The sequence below is a fragment of the Halichoeres trimaculatus genome, unplaced genomic scaffold (genome assembly GCF_033239565.1).
Source record: "Halichoeres trimaculatus isolate MK-OKI-2021-1 unplaced genomic scaffold, fHalTri1.1 fHalTri1_scaffold_7, whole genome shotgun sequence".
Classification (NCBI taxonomy): Eukaryota; Metazoa; Chordata; class Actinopteri; order Labriformes; family Labridae; genus Halichoeres; species Halichoeres trimaculatus.
In genome coordinates this window covers 18,789,455-18,806,521 of record NW_027437185.1, presented here as the reverse complement: position 1 = coordinate 18,806,521, position 17,067 = coordinate 18,789,455, and the positions used below count along the sequence as shown (strand labels likewise).

General features: G+C 41.3%; 2 protein-coding genes and 1 pseudogene across 3 annotated transcripts; 2 read left to right on the top strand and 1 right to left on the bottom strand.

Moving 5' to 3' along the window:
- Positions 1-4: 4 nt before the first annotated feature.
- On the bottom strand, positions 5-1,510 carry tmem126a (transmembrane protein 126A). The gene has a single exon (XM_074673462.1). It carries the CDS (start codon positions 1,353-1,355, stop codon positions 741-743), a length of 615 nt encoding a protein of 204 aa, XP_074529563.1. The 5' UTR covers positions 1,356-1,510; the 3' UTR covers positions 5-740.
- Positions 1,511-2,139: 629 nt separating this feature from the next.
- Positions 2,140-8,344, top strand: LOC141793099 (dual specificity protein kinase CLK4-like). 2 transcript variants are annotated; one of them, XM_074673458.1, is made up of 13 exons: positions 2,140-2,298; positions 3,268-3,425; positions 4,580-4,829; positions 5,434-5,536; positions 5,836-5,902; positions 5,987-6,103; positions 6,207-6,373; positions 6,459-6,553; positions 6,648-6,777; positions 6,859-6,941; positions 7,044-7,123; positions 7,257-7,347; positions 7,788-8,344. In XM_074673458.1, the coding sequence occupies exons 2-13, from the start codon at positions 3,268-3,270 to the stop codon at positions 7,965-7,967; spliced, it is 1,521 nt and encodes a 506-aa protein (XP_074529559.1). In that variant the 5' UTR covers positions 2,140-2,298; the 3' UTR covers positions 7,968-8,344. The 2 variants fall into 2 exon arrangements, with proteins under 2 accessions (XP_074529559.1, XP_074529560.1); XM_074673459.1 differs by lacking the exons at positions 2,140-2,298; positions 3,268-3,425; positions 5,434-5,536 and having other exon boundaries at positions 4,771-4,829.
- A 377-nt stretch (positions 8,345-8,721) lies between these two features.
- The window catches only part of LOC141793773 (uncharacterized), a 139,191-nt pseudogene continuing 130,845 nt past the window's right edge, over positions 8,722-17,067 (top strand).

Here is a 17,067-nt window from a genome sequence, read left to right as displayed (position 1 = left end):
TAATAAAAGTCAACCATGCTTAACTCGTGTGCAGCGTATTTCATTTATGACTGTAGCTCATTTAACTTTTTAACTTTTTGTTCCCATTCAAGGTTCACATCTTGATCAAAGCGTTTCATTAACCATGAGTCACAGACAGAGTCTGAAATAACGAGTGCTGACATTTAACCTCTTCACTGCTTTCCACATGCAAGTGAACTTTTAAAGTTTTATCATCAGTTAATATGCAATGGGTATTTAAGAAAACGCAGCAGTAACAATTTAAAGCCACCTAAAACACTACATTTACAAATTCTGAAAATAAAACGTAATGAAAAATAGATGCTTACAGGGATCTCTGTCAGGATTTTTTGAGACATTCTTAAGCAGTTCCTCACTTGACATTTATATTTGGCATTAGTTGCAATTTCTATGCTTTACCCTTCAAAACTTTTTCATAACCTGACACCCCTTAGCTATGTCGTCTCAAATTTGTAAGTGCTTTTAATTTCATCGCAATACTGTTGTTTTCGTTTGCAATGTCACAGTGTTTCATTTCAAAGAGTTTGCAATAGCAATCGAGATGATGACAGGCTTATCTCTAAAATTCATTGAACAGTTTTGTTTTAAAATGAGATGTGCTAAATATATCTGACGAGTAAGCAATCTTACAAGAATCGAGTACATTTTATTCCATAGGCATTGGTAACGACAGGTTGAGTGCAAAACACAAGGACCTAAAGAGTTGAGTTCGGAACATTTCAGTCTCTGAGCTCTTCTTCTTGGCCAAATGTTATCTCGGCCAGCTTGGTGTACGTTTTGAAGTTCCTTGAGGCCAGGTAAGTTCCGAAGAAGGCCTGCAGCACCAGCACTACCCTCATCTTCCTCAAGATAGGTCTGCAGAGGTCCACGGCGAACCTGATCCTAGCGCCTTTCTCTGGTAGTGGAGAAGTGCTGTACAATGAGGCAAGGCCTAGATTCATTGGTGCAGCTAACATTATAGGGTACAGTCCGGCACCAACCACACCGACGAGTGCCCCTCGGATCGTGGCACATGTGGGGCAGTTCAGATTCCCTTGCAGCAGAGGGGTTGAGACTGCTGCGTTGTACAGGGCTAATGTTGTCAGGAAAGGCAACACGGCCATCGGCAGGGCAGAGGAAATAAAAGCCTGTCTGATATTCAGAGCTCTGCGAAACAAGCTGTTCGATATTAGTCCTGCGAGAGCACCATTTCCCCCCAGATAAGCAGGGCCGTACGTATAGATTTTCTTCTCAATGTCAGGCAGATTTTCGAAATTAGCCATCAACATGTTTGAAATCGTTGCTCTTGTAAGCGCTTTCCCGGAGACACCAGCCTTCTGTGGTTCCTCCGACATCTTCACATTTGATGTGTATCCCAAATGCGAGAATGTCCACTGTTCCGAGGCCAGACAGTCTTATTAACAAAATTGATATCGTCGCATGTCGGAAAGGTGAGATGACTCTTAGGGCGCGGCCATGTTTTACCCACAATTCAAAAGGGTGGGGTAAATCCTCTTGCCCTGAGCGAAGCCTTTCAGACAGTGACGTCTTTAATAAAATCATATTTCCAAATATTGCGTACGGACATTTAAGTTCATCTAGCAAACAAGAAACAGTATGACCATAAGAAACATGTCGATCAACAATGGATTCTATAGAATACTTTTTGTCATATAGTCATTTAATGTCTTGTTATGCTGTTCTTGTGTTCTCATGTAAAACACCCAGAGCACATACAAATTAGTACGTAAGTTCTGTAGCTAGAGTCTGACATGTATGTTATTTATATATTTTGTGTGTAAAAGTGCGTTTGTACTTAATAAAGTCTACTTTTATTTGTGAAAATAAGTTTTTTTTTTAAAACATGTTTATAAAGTACAGTTCAAAACTGGAGAAAAATTCCAAGTATTTTTAAGATACTAAGCATATAAAGGCTACTCTGAATCTAAAGTGTAGGACATATCTTATGATTAGCCTTAAATTGTTAAAATAGCTGTGGCATAACACAAACATGGTTCAAAATGCTTGACGGTTTTGTCTGGTAATGCTGGTTGTTTCCTGCTTGTACCTGACAGACTGCGCTCGGGATGAAAGACACCCACGTCGACGGTAGTGGGTGGGGTTTGTTTTGTTCTGCGTCATGATTTTTGTTCAAGAACGTTCCTCCGGATCCTCTGACTAGTCGCCATTTTTGGAGCACAAACAGTCCGCAGTATTTTCTTTGTTTATATATTTTTATAACTGTCGAAACGCCAAGTGATCTATCGTAACTCTTAAACGTATAAACGCCACAAAAGGGTGAGTAATACTTCTTAGCTGAACGTTGTGTAACTTGCAGTTGGTTGAATTCATGTCGCCAACGTTCGCTTTTCAGTCTTTCGACGACCGCCATTAAGGCCAAACGCCTATGACGAAATGGCCATTTCCATTCTTTTCTTTCTGAAAAATAGTTTTGTTAATCAATGACGGATTTCTGTGGTAAGAGTAACGACTGACACACAGAACGCTAAATACTTTGGAAAACTACTTTGACCGATGCTGTAATGTTTTCTACTGCGTGGCTATTAGGCTAGCTAATGGTAGTGAAGGCGTGCTCGACGCCCTGCGGGCCTTTGGGCCTTTAAATTGAAGTAAAGTGGTTATAGGGCAACAACCTTCTATGTATTTTGATTAGCATTTTAATAGCTGCTAAAAGATTTGTGTTAGAAATTGTTGTACCGTTTTCATTGTAGTAATTAAAAATAATCGAATGTAGTTCTGTAAAACGTTGACCACATTGTGACTCAAGCCGATGCGCGCGCACCTCCCGGCCTCTCCTGGCTGTTGGAAAAACTGGAAAAACTCACAGATTCAAGTTTCAGTTCAAATCAACATTCTCGGTTACTGTATGTGATACACGCGTGTCTGTCTGCAGCCCGATAAGGTGATCTGCTGTATGAAGGCATGTCTCTCCTGTCACTGTTTACCAGTTGCATTCTCTAATAGTGACAGTAAGATGTTAACCGTTCACGATTGTGTGATCTTGTTGTAAGAATCTTAACCTTCTGAGACCGTAGTCTTACTAGATCCCACTGATCTTAAAACAGGTTGTATTAATTTAAATTCTAAAGTTCACTTAAATTTAGATCTCACAAGAGGAAGCCAGCAGAAGCAACATTTTGTACAGGAAAAACTCATGATACTACATATTGTTGTGTTCAGAATTTATCAATACTTAAAGTTTGATTGACATTTTAAATGGTTTTTTCCTTCCTTCTTATATTTCAGATGCGTCACTCAAAACGAATGCGCTCCCCAGGTGTGTGGTTGGATGAATACAGTTGGGAAGAGAGAATGGAGTGTCGTAAACGAAGAAAGAGAGATTCACACAGCAGCGAGAGAGAAAACAAGTCCAGAAGGACTCGTCACCAAAAGCCTTTTGAGGGGTAAATTTTTTTATTTAATCGTGTGGGACCTGTTTCATTAATTTACATGCACCAGAATCTGTACAGTACTTTATATTCTATGTTCTTAAACTGCTCTCAACTACTATTAGTGCGTTTTAAATGCTTTTTAAAGTCCAGATTACACATTTTATCACATATGAGCAATGTTGTGTTTAATAATGTGTAGGAATTCAGTAACACTCCTGCCTTATAATGTGTAATTACATTTTGAGTATGCGACTTAAGATTAGTCATGAAGTCTTTTTATTTTGAAAAATGTTTTTGGTCGAACTGTTGACTTGCCTGCTATTGCAGTGTCATCAGTGTTAGTTATACCCAGTGCTTGTATGTTGGGCAATTCAATCTACTTGAGTCAATGCAGGTTTGCCAATAGGGCTACATTTGATGATCTAGATCTACTCTAATTTTAATTCTGTAGAGAGGCAGACTTCGTCCCAGAGGACACCTGACACCAACGGGATGCCAGGACCCTAATGGTTTCTAGGCCTTTTTTAGGTGCTGAGATGTTACCATGGTATGCACTGTAGGTGTCTTGAATTTTTCAAAGCCAGGGGTGTAAGACGAAACTTTTTGATGGCTTGAGATTTCTTTTTTAAACTATATATTTCTTTGGCAGAAATAGCTTTACGCTTGCTTTCACTCCCAACATACATAGTTTGCAGGTGTAGAATCACAGATCATATTACGTCCCATCAGGTGGTGCTGAAACACTTTCCAGAACTTTTAATGCCTCACACCTTAACTCTGCCAATGTGGCTCTTCGTCAAGGTGCTTGAGTTTAAAGGGGAGACGGGTGCTTAAAGGTTAAAAGTGCTGAAATGTTCTGCATCAAATTTTTGTATCTTCATGCTTCCCAAAATATTATTTTATGTTCAGATAACCAAAAATAAACCAAAGCATCTCATTGAACAGAAAGCTTGGTGTGAGGTGTGTGTAAATAAGTATGGTGCTAATTACAAATGTTACGTAAACAGCTTAGGGGATAAGATGTCAGGCGATAGGTAGACCATTAGCAACATCACCACCACCTTCATTTCAGAGTGTGACCACTGACAAGAAACTTTGCCCCCCTGACTCGAAACCGTTCATTCTCGTTCTACTTTTTAATCTGTTTCCTCTCTGTTTGGCTGCAGGCAGTACCTGGAGACTCGCAGTTTGAACCATAGGCTGGACTCACGGGAAGGATACTTCAGGGACTACAGCGTAGAGATGGCCCGTGAGGAGGACAGCCGTGATGGCACCTGCAGAGACAGAGCCGTGGACTGGCATCACTACAGCAAATCATCGGGGCGTAGTGGACGAAGCGGTCGCAGCAGGCGAAGCAGCCGCAGGCACAGAGACAGGAGGCACAGGCGTAGCCACTCCCGGCGCAAGTCCTCTACGGTAAGGGGACTTCCCTCTCCTTTCTCCTCCCCGCTCCTGTCTATACCACCAGTTCGAAAGGGGTCATATCTCTCGTCTCTTTGTATCTGTTGTGTGTCCTATTCTTCACTGTAAAGCATGATTTCCAGTAATGAAAATAAGGGACTTGGGGACTTAAAAAATAAGGGGTTGCAAGTGTTTAATAGATTTAAAGTGGATCCAGAATTTTGTGCTGAAATCTTAGCGGGCAGTTATGGGAGGTGGTTTTAAAGTTGTACCTGTAGGCAGAGCTACGGAGAAGTTACTGTAGAAAGAATTTGATCACGTTCAGTTTTTTTGTACTACTCTGAGAAAGTTTCTCATCTGAAAATCTTGTTGCCATGTTTTTCTTCTGTAACACACACTATGTGGTGGCTGGCGCCCAATTTCTCTGACGGGGCTGAATTTGAATTTGCTGCTCCGTCCATTCGCCTGGCGGTGTTACTGAACGGGCCGAATCTATCCACCCCTTCACCTCCCCCCCTTGGCCTGGTTGAATGAATGACGATGTCGCGTTGTGGTGGCCTGGTGCTGGCTGACTGATGGGTTATTGATGTGATGGCGGATTGCGGCGGTTCCCGTGCAGAGGAGGAGCCATCACCACAGGAGCAGGAAAAGATCCAGGAGTGTTGAGGATGATGACGAGGGTCACCTCATCTATCACAGTGGAGACATGCTGAAAGCGAGATGTATAGAATATATACCTTTTTTTTCTACTGTTGATCACACTTTGTCTCTCACTCTCTTGTCTGGTTTTTACCTCCAAAGATAAATTTAGAGGCTGAACTATTTGGGCAAATAGATTTAACTTTGGTTACATTTTGCCTGTCTGTGTAACATTCTTAGCAATGAGTTGTATTTCAGTGTTCAGAAGCCTGTTTACTGTAGCGTAGCGCAGACCAATGTAACATCAGGCAGTGAAACAGCCAAAGGGCTGCGTGATGATGTCACTGCGTTGTTTCTAACTTGAACTCTCTATTTTCTGTAGATGAGATTGTGAGTACTCTAGGAGAGGGTGCCTTTGGAAAAGTTGTCGAATGCCTTGATCACGCTAAGTAAGTTCTACAAATGTCATTTTTTCTTTTTTTTTGTCTCTCTGCCTCTCCTTCATTTGATACTAATTTATTTGCTGTTTGCAGTAATCGGGCTCGGGTAGCTCTGAAGATCATTAAAAACATAGACCGCTACCGAGAAGCAGCTATGTCTGAGGTAGAGGTGCTTAAACAGCTCAAGTCCCTCGACCCTGAAATGAGAAAGTAAGTATACAGTTATAAGCTCGATTTATTTGAAGTGACCTCATTTTCAAGTTATGTGAAAAACTTGGCGATACACTAACGTGTCTCCTCTCCCCTCCCTTAGTTCTTGTGTTCACATGCTGGACTCTTTTGACTACCATGGCCATGTTTGTATTGCCTTTGAGCTGCTTGGCCTCAGCACCTACGATTTCCTCAAAGAGAACAATTTCCAGCCTTTCCCAATCGATCACATCAGGCACATGGCGTACCAGATCATTCGAGCTGTGAGATGTGAGTAATGGAAATGGAAGAGGCTGTTCAAACTGCAACATGCTTTGAAAACAGGTTTTTAAAACTTTCTTGTTTTTTCTTTCAGTCCTGCATAAGAACAAGCTGACTCACACAGACCTGAAGCCTGAAAATATTCTCTTCATTGACTCAGACTATGATATGGAGTACAACCCAGGCATGGTATGCTACCCTCACATTACCTCCAAATGCATTTAGTTTGCTGAAGTTTATGCAGCTGTGCAGAGAAACATCAACTTCTTCTTTTTCTGGTCAGAAACGTGATGAACGAACACTGAAGAACCCAGATGTAAAAATAGTTGACTTCGGCAACGCCACATATGAACATGAGCACCACACCTCTGTGGTGTCTACACGTCACTATCGTGCGCCTGAAGTCATTTTAGGTAAGTGTTTGTCTTTGGAGCTCTGGAGCAGAGCCTCTAAATGATCTTTTTTGGTAACTCGGTTGGATGTTATCCTTCCAGATCTTGGCTGGGATCATTCCTGTGATGTCTGGAGCATAGGCTGTATACTCATTGAGTACTACCTTGGATCGACTCTCTTCCAGGTAGGTGGCAGTGGAAAGCTCAAGTAATCATTTATACTGTGACCTTCTGTGTGGCATTGGCGAGATTGCTTATGTTTTTGTTTTTTCTTTTCCCTTATTAAGACACATGACAGCAAAGAGCATCTGGCCATGATGGAAAGAGTCTTGGGCCCTATCCCATCCAACCTCCTGCAGAAAACCAAGTAAGGGATCCCACTGCTAAACATTTCTCTTAACATTAAGACTCTGTAACACAATTTTTGGGCCAAGTTATCTAAAAAGGTTTCATAAGATGTTTGATTTTCTAAAATTTTAAAATCATTTTGTATTTAACAGAAAACAGCGCTATGTCCACCGGTCCAAGCTTGACTGGGATGTGCACAGCTCTTCTGGGAGATACGTCAGAAAACATTGCAAACCTTTAAAGGTAAGAACACGACTGATGGAGAGAACTACACACGGGCATTGTGTGTAATGGACACTGTGGCAGGGTGCTCCTGGGACTACTCCATTACTCGTCATAGTGAGAAGAGCTACACAATAAGGACATTTGGACTAACACTGAATGGTGTTGTGTAAAAAGAAAACCAATAATTACGGACACCCTGATGAGTTTTTTTTTCATCTAAATCAATTATTTAGAAATCTAATTATTAATTAGATTTCTGCCAGTACATAGTCCCAGTATTAGTATTTTTCATAATAGAGCTGCATATTGCTTTGATTTGTTTATTTTTTTCACAAAGAACTAGAATAAATGAACACAGAGATGGCTTCAGCCTTATCCTTAAAATAGAAAACTGCAGAGCAGTAGTTCAATCACAGCATAATTCTAGGAGACTCATTTCATTATGCTTTTTTCTTCAGCATTATATGTCGTCAAAGGGTGAAGACCACCAGCAGCTGTTTGACCTGATTGAGAAGATGATGTCGTATGACCCAGCGAAGAGGCTCAGCCTGGAGCAGGCGCTCAGACATCCTTTCTTCTCCTGCTATTCTAAGAGTAGCAGCAGCAGCAAAAGCAGAAGCAGCAGCAGTAACAAATAGACTGATTGTATGAACAGATGTACGTTTGTCGGTCACCATGACTTTTATAATGACACCTTGTACCATCGTCTACTTTTGAACTCTCCAGGAGAGTTGGACTTTCTGACTGTATCAGTCTACTGCCCTCCTTCACTGAGTCTAGTCTCAAACAAGGGTTGTTTTTCAATGTCTTATCAACATGATGTTTTTCCCTGTGTCATGTCATAATATAATCACCCCCTGGCCCCACTCTGGTTTTTATTTATTTGCCATTCTAATGGTGTAATTTAACTGTAGTTGCTGAAGAAGATACTGGTGAATATGTTCTTATTTTTATTCATGATCAGTCCAGATTTATCTCTATGCATTATCAGGGGGTTGATGGGTAATGTAGCAGATTGAGTTTTTTTTCTGTTTGTTTAAGAGTCATGTATCGGACATGTAAAAAAAATAAACTTATCAGGGCAGAATATCCTTGTATATACATTTTGTCCATATGTCTGTTTTTCCACTGAGTGGTTGTGTAACTTTTGCAGTTTCATGTAAATTTCTCAATAAACGTTGTCAGATGACAGAAGTGTGCTCTGTGTGATGTCTATTGACGAGTGTGTTCATTTCTCCTCTAGATGGCAGTAAAAGCTGCCACTGCCTTTCAGATGGTTTATAAACGGAGGAGCTTGCTTGTTGGAGCAACCTCACAGGATTATCACTGCGCCGATTCAGTTTGACCGCTGTAGCGTTTTAAGAAGCCCTTTCGATTTATTTTGATATAAGACGTGTGCGCAAAGGTCGATGTAATCTGCTAGAACAATGTTCACGACCATCGACGACAGCAGTTACCCGAAAGGGTAATTTTATTACGCAGGTTCATGTGCAGGTAAAAAACAACTGGCTGTTCAAGGTTTTATCAAATTCACTGAACTGGTTCAGACGATCTGATGTGTGATCCTTGTTTCTTCTTCTCAGTTGATTGTCCGTCCACGTTAGGTTATTCTGTGTAAGATTTTATACAAGTCGGTGACTTAAGGTAAACCTACAACTAAACTGCGCGGCTTCGGCATTTGTGGGTTTCGCACAAGAAATCATATATAAATAAAATGGACTATCGCATTAAAAAAAGATATTTTGCCCATTAGGATTAGAAAATAGGACTCCAACCTTAAGAGCTATCAGGACTACAACAGTCAGGATTCAAGTGAAGCTCTTGACTGATCAGAAATTGGCCAATCCCCGCGGTCTCCCTCTCAGCTGTCAATCTGCTGCGTCCCACGTGGTTAGCAGGGCGGGCACAGCTCAACTAGTTGAACATGCAACTTTTCGGGAAGCAAACAATTGGACCCATTGGTAGTTGCAATTGCACATCCATGTAGGATACTCCCCAACAGGAAAACAACGAAGTGCACGTTAGCAGGCGCCTCTCTGCTTGTCATCCAGATCGCTCCCATCTGTGCGCACTGCTGCTGCCTCTTGTTCCAGGACTAATTAGAGACAGCGCTTTGAACCCCGAGCCAGTGTGTAGAAGTTAGTGTTGTGAATGTGATAGTTAGTTCACGGAGCCTGATTACACCTTGGTATCAAACCTAAAGCAACAAAGCACGTTATATTGATTATTTTCTTCTGATCAAGAGGACTTCTGAGGTAGTGTTTCAGCATGGATACAGCCAGCGACTCTGTCGGGGAAAGTAAGCCGGTGTGTCAATGTGCACCGAAGTCCGCGGTCCATCGTTGGCTTCCAGGATTCCACATCGCTCTGTGTCTGTTGATGTCTGTGAGCTCCGTCTCCGTGTGTCTTCTGATGAGCTTCAGGACGCTCCAGCTGGAGAACAGACTGCAGATGGAGATGGACAAAGCGTCTATCTTCCAGCCGCAACACGCGGCTTTTCTGAACGAGGATGGGACCCTAATTCCAGAGCTGAGCACCCCCATAGAGTGGCTCGTAGAGGAGGTACAGTTGTTGATAGTTTAATAATCACACAGTTAGTTGCTGGTAAATGCATGTTCTGTCCGTACAAACACCTGACCGCCTGTGCGTAAAGTGTGCGCAGAACTGGGAACACATGTGGTGAAGTTGATAAACTCACAGTCATGGTATTTTTCGTTAATGGCACCCTAATTATTCCCTCCAAAATCACTCCGCTTTAATGCTCGACCATCGGGATCAGCTTTTACTACAGCTGGCCAATTAGTTTACAGTTACAGCTCTTTACAGGGTGACACAACGCTGATGATAGACTCCAACCTTTAATTTATCACATGAAAAAAAGTTAATTGAACTCCTTTAATTCCATCTTGGTTAATAAGAAAGGGGTTGTGCTCTTTTTTGAGAGTAAATAATTCAATTTGAATTTGGCAACTGATTCCTGTTTATCCAGATTTGAAGTTCTGAGTCTGAATAAAAAGTAGAATGTGTTCAAACGAACATATGTCAGACTTTTATATTTAGCTTACATTTATTTTGTGTTCGCAGAAAATCGATGTGATGACACCAAAAGTGCGGACAGCAAGGGATCTTGGTCAAGACTGCTCCTGCCCTCCAGGTATCTGTTTCTGTTTTTAGTAGCATCACTTACAAAAACACTCAAACAAAAACACACTTAGGATCAGCATCTCATCAGGGGAAAGCCACAGTGTTGAGATGACTGAGTGCTCATGAAATCTGTCTGTCTGTCTACCTGCTATGCATTTGGCGGCTGAACTGAAAGCGTATGTGAATGTGTGTTTGTGTTCCTGTGTGGAGGATTATGGCCCCTAAGCCTGTGTAGGGCCCATACTGTGACAGTGGGGCTCAACACTCAGCAGATCTGTGGGGTTTGGGGTGTCCAGCTGGAGCCCTGATGCCTGGTGTCAGTGGGGGATACTCACTTTAATAGATGAAGAGACAGTGTGCCAAGATTGGCCACGTTTGGCTTGCGGTGTTCATTACAGGACTTGTGATCGTTCCACGGGTGGAGAACAGTGTGTGATCCACATCATGTTACACACTCACCCTCCCTGTTATGGCTGTAAAATGAAATAAAGGCGTATTTCTTTCTATTTTGGAGGAGTTGCAGCTATGTTTGATGTGCTGTGTCTGATATGCTGTGTATTTGATGGTTTTACCTCACCTGTAGAGAGACGAAATGTGCTGTGCTGCTAGAGAGAATCTTTGGCTTGCAGCAACAGGATGTGTGTGTTTTATTGAAGTTGGCATTCATGACATTCCAGATTTCACAAAATTTAACCCAAGCTGGATCTGAGCATTGTTACAGGAGCTAGAAAGAGTCTGCACATGCACTTTTTCCTCTGAATATTCTATCAAGGAGTTAAAGAAGATGTTTCAGGCACAAATGTGGTAATTCCCCCACCTGGCTCGACCTCCTTTCCTTCCCCTTTTCTTTGTCTCCAAGTGTAAATAGCCTCACAACAGCAACAAGAACAGGTGAAAGCGTTCTCAAGTGGAATTTATGGCCCACTTTCAACAAATTCTGTTTTCCAGTCTGAGGTCTGCTGTGCCAAGACGACTCGCCGGCTCTGGCTGGCAGGTCTGAAAAGTCGGGGCGAGTTTTGTTGACTGCATCAGCAGCTACTGATAGTGCTAAAGCAGTCTGTACTTCTTTGCTGTAGTTACCTTTTGTTATTCAGTACTTTGGAGTGTTGTCAGAGGTATTTTAAAATAGCCTGAGTGTTAGGAGTCTGCTTTGCCCTTAGTGGACATCTGCACCTTTAATTATTCCTCCACTATGATGTTATTGTATCAGATGTTTGCATCCTATTTTCCTGTCAAATTTGCTGAATTACTGTGTAATCAAGTGGTTTTGGCCCTGAAATTCAAATCCCCACAACTATGGGTTTATTTAAAGTCCTCTCCAAATTCCAGTCTTTAACAGTTATGAGTTTTTTTTTTCTTATCGTGAAACAAAAGGCCGTTTAGTTTATTGTGGCTTTGCAACCATATTCTTTTGGACTTGGAATTTTTCCCTGCCTTAACTTTTAGATTGCTTAAAACAGACTTGTTAAAATGTTTCCATAAAACGTGTTTATATCGAGAGAAGGTTTCTCAGCTGATAAACTTCTGTTCCTGTTTACGAAACCTCCAGATCTTGGTGTTGAATATGTGGCCTCTGTTCCTTTTTTCAGGTATTTATCTAAGCTGAGCGTGGCTACATGTGTATGTAACATCCATGTACATGTCTCTGTCATGGTTCCACAGTGCTGTGTATCTGCTGTGTGCGTGTGTTTGTGTATGTGGGTCTGAGTTTGTGTCCCTGAGCCTTTGAGGGGCCGACAGAGGCACCTCTCTCTCAACACGAAGCTGTAAGAAGAGACCCTCCTCTCTCTTTAGCACCAGCTCTTCCCACCTGAAACTTGAGTCTCTCAGCACCAGGATCACAGGCTGTGGTATTTCTGCTTGGATGTGTGCGAGAGGCTCACTACCACACAGCATGAGCAGCATTTCTGTCATTAAAGCTATTCCCCTCGCATCAGGGAGCTCACCTTTCAGCATGCGTTAAGGCTGGGGCCCAACAGGGGGCAGCACTTGTGCAGCAGCAGGGGAAATGATGATGTTGAGCTTTTCATTGACTCTTTTTGCTGAATGACTTCCTTCTAATGAAGCAGATTTACTTTCTGAAATAGTCTTTTTTTAAAACTCTGACTGACATTGATGTTTTGTTTCCTCTCTGCTGAAGCACCACTATGACACTTTTATGCTGGGAGATACGACCCTACCAGCAGCCATTAAGTCTCTGCAAACTATGTGACAGAGCTAGAACTGTGCTTATAGACTTCAGGTGTTTGCTATTAACACCCGCCTGTTTCCTCAACACACACACGCAATGTATGCTCTCACTCAAACCTACGCACACATTTATTGCGTACACATTAACACAACACCTTTGGACTTGGCTAATTAGAAGCATGTGATAGCTCTACATGTCCTGTGTTTGGGGGAGTGTATTGTCATCTCTGCAATTTGTGTTTAAAGGCTGTTTAACTGGTCTGATGCTGGCTAGGGGGTGAGTCTGCCCACACGTCTTGGGCACAGACCCAAGATTAAATCCCAGCCGGAGACAGACATTAGTGTAACGGAGACGACTGTCAGTGTGCAGCGTGAGAAGGTGCCAAAGTGATGCGCTCATTAAAGTCACGTTTTGGGGATTTTCAAGATTTAGAATAAACCTGTGACTGTGATGATAACCTATTTGTCACAGTTTTTTTCCAATACCTGTAGTAACTGCTTTAACGTTAATGGATCTGCTGCTTTCCTGGGTTTTGGAAAGTGACTAATTTATACTTCTTAGAAACTGTAATGAGTGTTTTCTCACTAGATCTCTGATATTTTACCATCTAAACAAGATAGTGTTATGTTCTGTTGTAGATGCAGGTTATTTCTTGTTTTTTTCCTTTGCTATGCTGAGGATATCCCCCTCAGTTTATGGTTCATTTAAGTGTAATCTCCAGTTTTTTTTACATGTGTATGTTGCGTCATCGTTGAGAAGGAGCCCCTTCAGTCAGTAAAGGGCGTCTCAGTCTTTGGTGTTAGTGTATATGAGGGCAAGAGGTCAGACCACTGGCTGTGTGCTCGGATCAGTTTTCATCAGATAAGAGCTCATTAACACCTTAAACGGGAAAGCAGGCCCCCTGAATGTGTGCGTGTGTTCATATACTGGAGATGGTTTCTTCATTTATTTCTCATACTATCCACATAAAATAACATTCTCGTCTCCAAATTCCAACATACTGTTTGTTGTTTTTTTGTATATTTTAATGCTCTTTGCAGTTTGATGATGCATAACCATGCAGGGATAAACAGTGAATCCTCTGCTGCTAACCAGCTGATCCAGGGATGAACCTCAAACAGTCAGCAAACTCTTTTGCTTTATTTCCCACTTCACCACCTGGAGGGGGAGACGGGGAAAGCCTCACTTTTGGGGAAACGGAGACCTGTGGTTTGGCCAAAACCCCCTTGGGGCTTGCATTTTATTTTTAAAAGCATAATAAATCAGACAGGAAGCTTGCAGCTAACTATACAGTAAATTGCTACAGGACGAATACAAATGCAGCACAAGATCCATTAATGACCTGCTTAAGATAATAAAAGCAGGAAATCTGTTTTCATAAGTGCTCTTGTTTGGGATTTGTTCCGCTCTAGCTGTAGGTGGTTTCCTTTATATGCTGGAAAGTAACACATAACTACCTCTGAGTGCGTGTGTGTTCATGTGTGTGTAGAAGTCGGGTTCTTGTGTTGTGTTAGTGTGTTTTTGAACTCACAAGTTTTATTTTTGTGTTTTTTTTTCGATGTCTACAGGTGTTTTAGTCTGTGGTTCCCACTAACTGAATATATGACTGTAACTTCACTTCATTATAAAGTCAGTGATGGTGGTTGTGACGACACCGCACAGCTGAAAATAAAAGATTCAAAGTATTCTGCTCCGGACAGAGGGGTGGAAATGAAAAGCAATTTTTTTTTAAAAAACCTCAAATAAGCCAGTTTATTTGCTGTTTTCAATTTTCATACAGTTTTTGCACACTGCACATCTTCAGATAAATCAAGAAAAAATGAGAGGAGAAAGAGAAAATCAGCACAGGAAATGTTGGTGATGAGATACCTTAATTGCAAACACTGTGTGTATTTATTGGCTCCCTTCTCCACAAACCCCCTTCCCTCTGATTGGCCAGCTCTTTTAGGGCCTGTCAGGGTTGTGTCCATCTATAAAGCACAGGAAAGCACAACACTCTCTTTAAACTTCTTATCCTTCTGTTACATCTGCCCCCAGTCTCTCCTACTTTATTGTCAATTGCATTATGTTGTACGCTCTCAGGAATAAAGAGGAGCAAATCTGTTCCTTCTTCATCTTTTTCCTATGGGGTCTGCTTTGTATTTAGCATTACATCACTGACTCCAGATACCATCTTATAGACGGCATCTCTAATATGCAGCATGAATGCACAGCTGTGTGAGTCTACTGTCCTCAGGTTACTCCTACCCCTCTATTGATGTGTCTGTTTCTCCCTCTGGTCCCTGCAAGAGTCCCATAAAAATGACTGACTCTTCCTGATATCTTCTTCTCATCTGGAGGATGATCTTGGACGGCTCGAGTGTGCTCAGTTTATTTGTAGAAGGGAAAGGGAATGCTGGCTCTTGGATACTCTGATGTATTTAGTTTGGAGATAGTTGTGTCTGTGCCGCTGAAGTCAAAGGCTGTGCTGAGGAAACTTTATTTTTCAAGTCTTATCTTGTTATCTGGGTTTAAAAATGCTGGTTGCATCACAGGGGGTAACAAAACTTCCATCTGTTTCAGGAGCCAATATCTGAAACTAGCCATATACTCTTTGAATGTGTGACTTGTGCTGCGTGATAATGAGTGTTTGATTTTCATAGAGAAAGATTCATGCGCAGTGAAGGAGGTTGCAAAAGAAATAATCCAAATGAGAAGCATATTGCATTTATAGAATATAACTTTATTTGTCATCGCAACAAGAAGCCTACTACTAAATTGCAAAGAATGAAACTTTAAAGAAGAAGAAGAATAGATTTTTTCCATTTAATGGAGCCATCGGATGAACAGCCCACGTGTCTACACCAGACTCGTGTAAAGCTTAGCAGCTTTTATCAGGCGGATTGGTGACATTTGTTGCAACCATTCAGCCTGACGGTTCAGGAAGGAGTGAAGATTGGGTAAGGGGAACTTTGTGCTCAGTAAGTTGTTGGTTTCTCCATCTATTAGGGAAAATGATACCACTTTTTATGCAGACCGATACCAGTACGAGTACTCCTTATTGAGTACTCATCGATACAGAGTACCGATACTGCTAGCACTTTCGAAACATAAAATTTCAATTAACAGTGACAGATCATTTTGATAAAAGACAGCTCAGTCACTATGCCATTGAGTCCAAATAAAAACACAAACAACTTTCTCTGAGTTTAGAACTTTTTTGATCAATATTGAAAAAAATAATATTAAAAGTGCACAATAAAACTAGCAACTGCCAGACTTTAATTATTTTTCAAAGTAAACTAAAGTGCAAAATAAAAATAGTTAAACTGTTAGCTTTTCCTGGTTCAGTCATATTGTCTGAAAAGGACATGATGCACATTCGCAGTGGTTTTAAACTGCAGTATTAGCAGCATCTAGTGGGGAGGAGGACTTGCTCAACGTAAGGTTTTTTTTGCCTAGAGTATCTGTTGCTAGTATCTGCAGCCTTTTCGAGTACCGATACCATGAAAAAAGGCTGGTATCAGCCCCAATACTGATACCTGGTATCGGTATCTGGCCATCCCTACCATCTATCATCAATTTTCACCTTAACTAGATAGAACCAGGCAGGAAATGTAGAGAGCAGGGTGAATACTTGCAGAAAATGGTCAAGGTTTGAAGTCAAAACAGGGATTAGGGATAGACCGATAATCAGCATCTGCCTTTTTAAATCCGACAGCCGATAAAAGAATAAACTTAAGACTGCGGATATCGGATATCGACCTTCTTGACCACTAATGATCAGTACATTATTGGTCCTAAAAAAACATTCCCCTAGCTCTAGTAGCGACCACTGTGAAAAAAAACAACAACTATAAGCTGCTTGGGCCAACAATGCAACATTTAAATGTGTTTCATGTTAAAGCTTCTGTAAAGAACTTTTTAATTGTGTCATTTTTTTTTGGCACCACCTGTGGGCAGAGTGGTGTATCACTGCTGATCTTGTCCTGTATATTCCCAGGTTGTAGTTTCTGATCAAGAAAAAAAAATAAAAACATAAATAACTCTGTATTTCTTTAAAAAGTCAGATGCATCTCAATGCGTTAAAATGTTACTAAATGGAAATTGCCAACCTTTTTTCCAATGGTCTAGTTGTAGATAATGAAAAGGCATTGTTGCTTATTTCTGCATGATTCATAACCAGCTTAAAAAACCTCCTCACATTAGCTTTAAATCTTTTACTTCCTAAACCGTGCCCAGTTTGAATAAATGAACAGCTGGTGCAGCTGGCTTCAGGTGTGTTCCAGGACATTTTTAAAAATGTGCGCAGCATATCTTGACCATTAGTTTACAGACAAACACATGCCCTCATAAACCACATCAAGGCCCCTCTTCCTCCTCTCACCAGCCTTCATATTGAAGTTAGCTTTGTGAAACCACAG

What these genes read in the sequence shown, in the direction of transcription:
- tmem126a (XM_074673462.1), bottom strand. Translation starts at nt 1,355, where the DNA reads ATGTCGGAGGAACCACAGAAGGCTGGTGTCTCCGGGAAAGCGCTTACA.
- LOC141793099 (XM_074673458.1), top strand. Translation starts at nt 3,268, where the DNA reads ATGCGTCACTCAAAACGAATGCGCTCCCCAGGTGTGTGGTTGGATGAA. An exon ending in CTCGACCCTGAAATGAGAAA is followed by an intron (nt 6,104 to 6,206) that starts GTAAGTATACAG and finishes CCCCTCCCTTAG; the next exon opens with TTCTTGTGTTCACATGCTGG. An exon ending in GATCATTCGAGCTGTGAGAT is followed by an intron (nt 6,374 to 6,458) that starts GTGAGTAATGGA and finishes TTTTTCTTTCAG; the next exon opens with TCCTGCATAAGAACAAGCTG.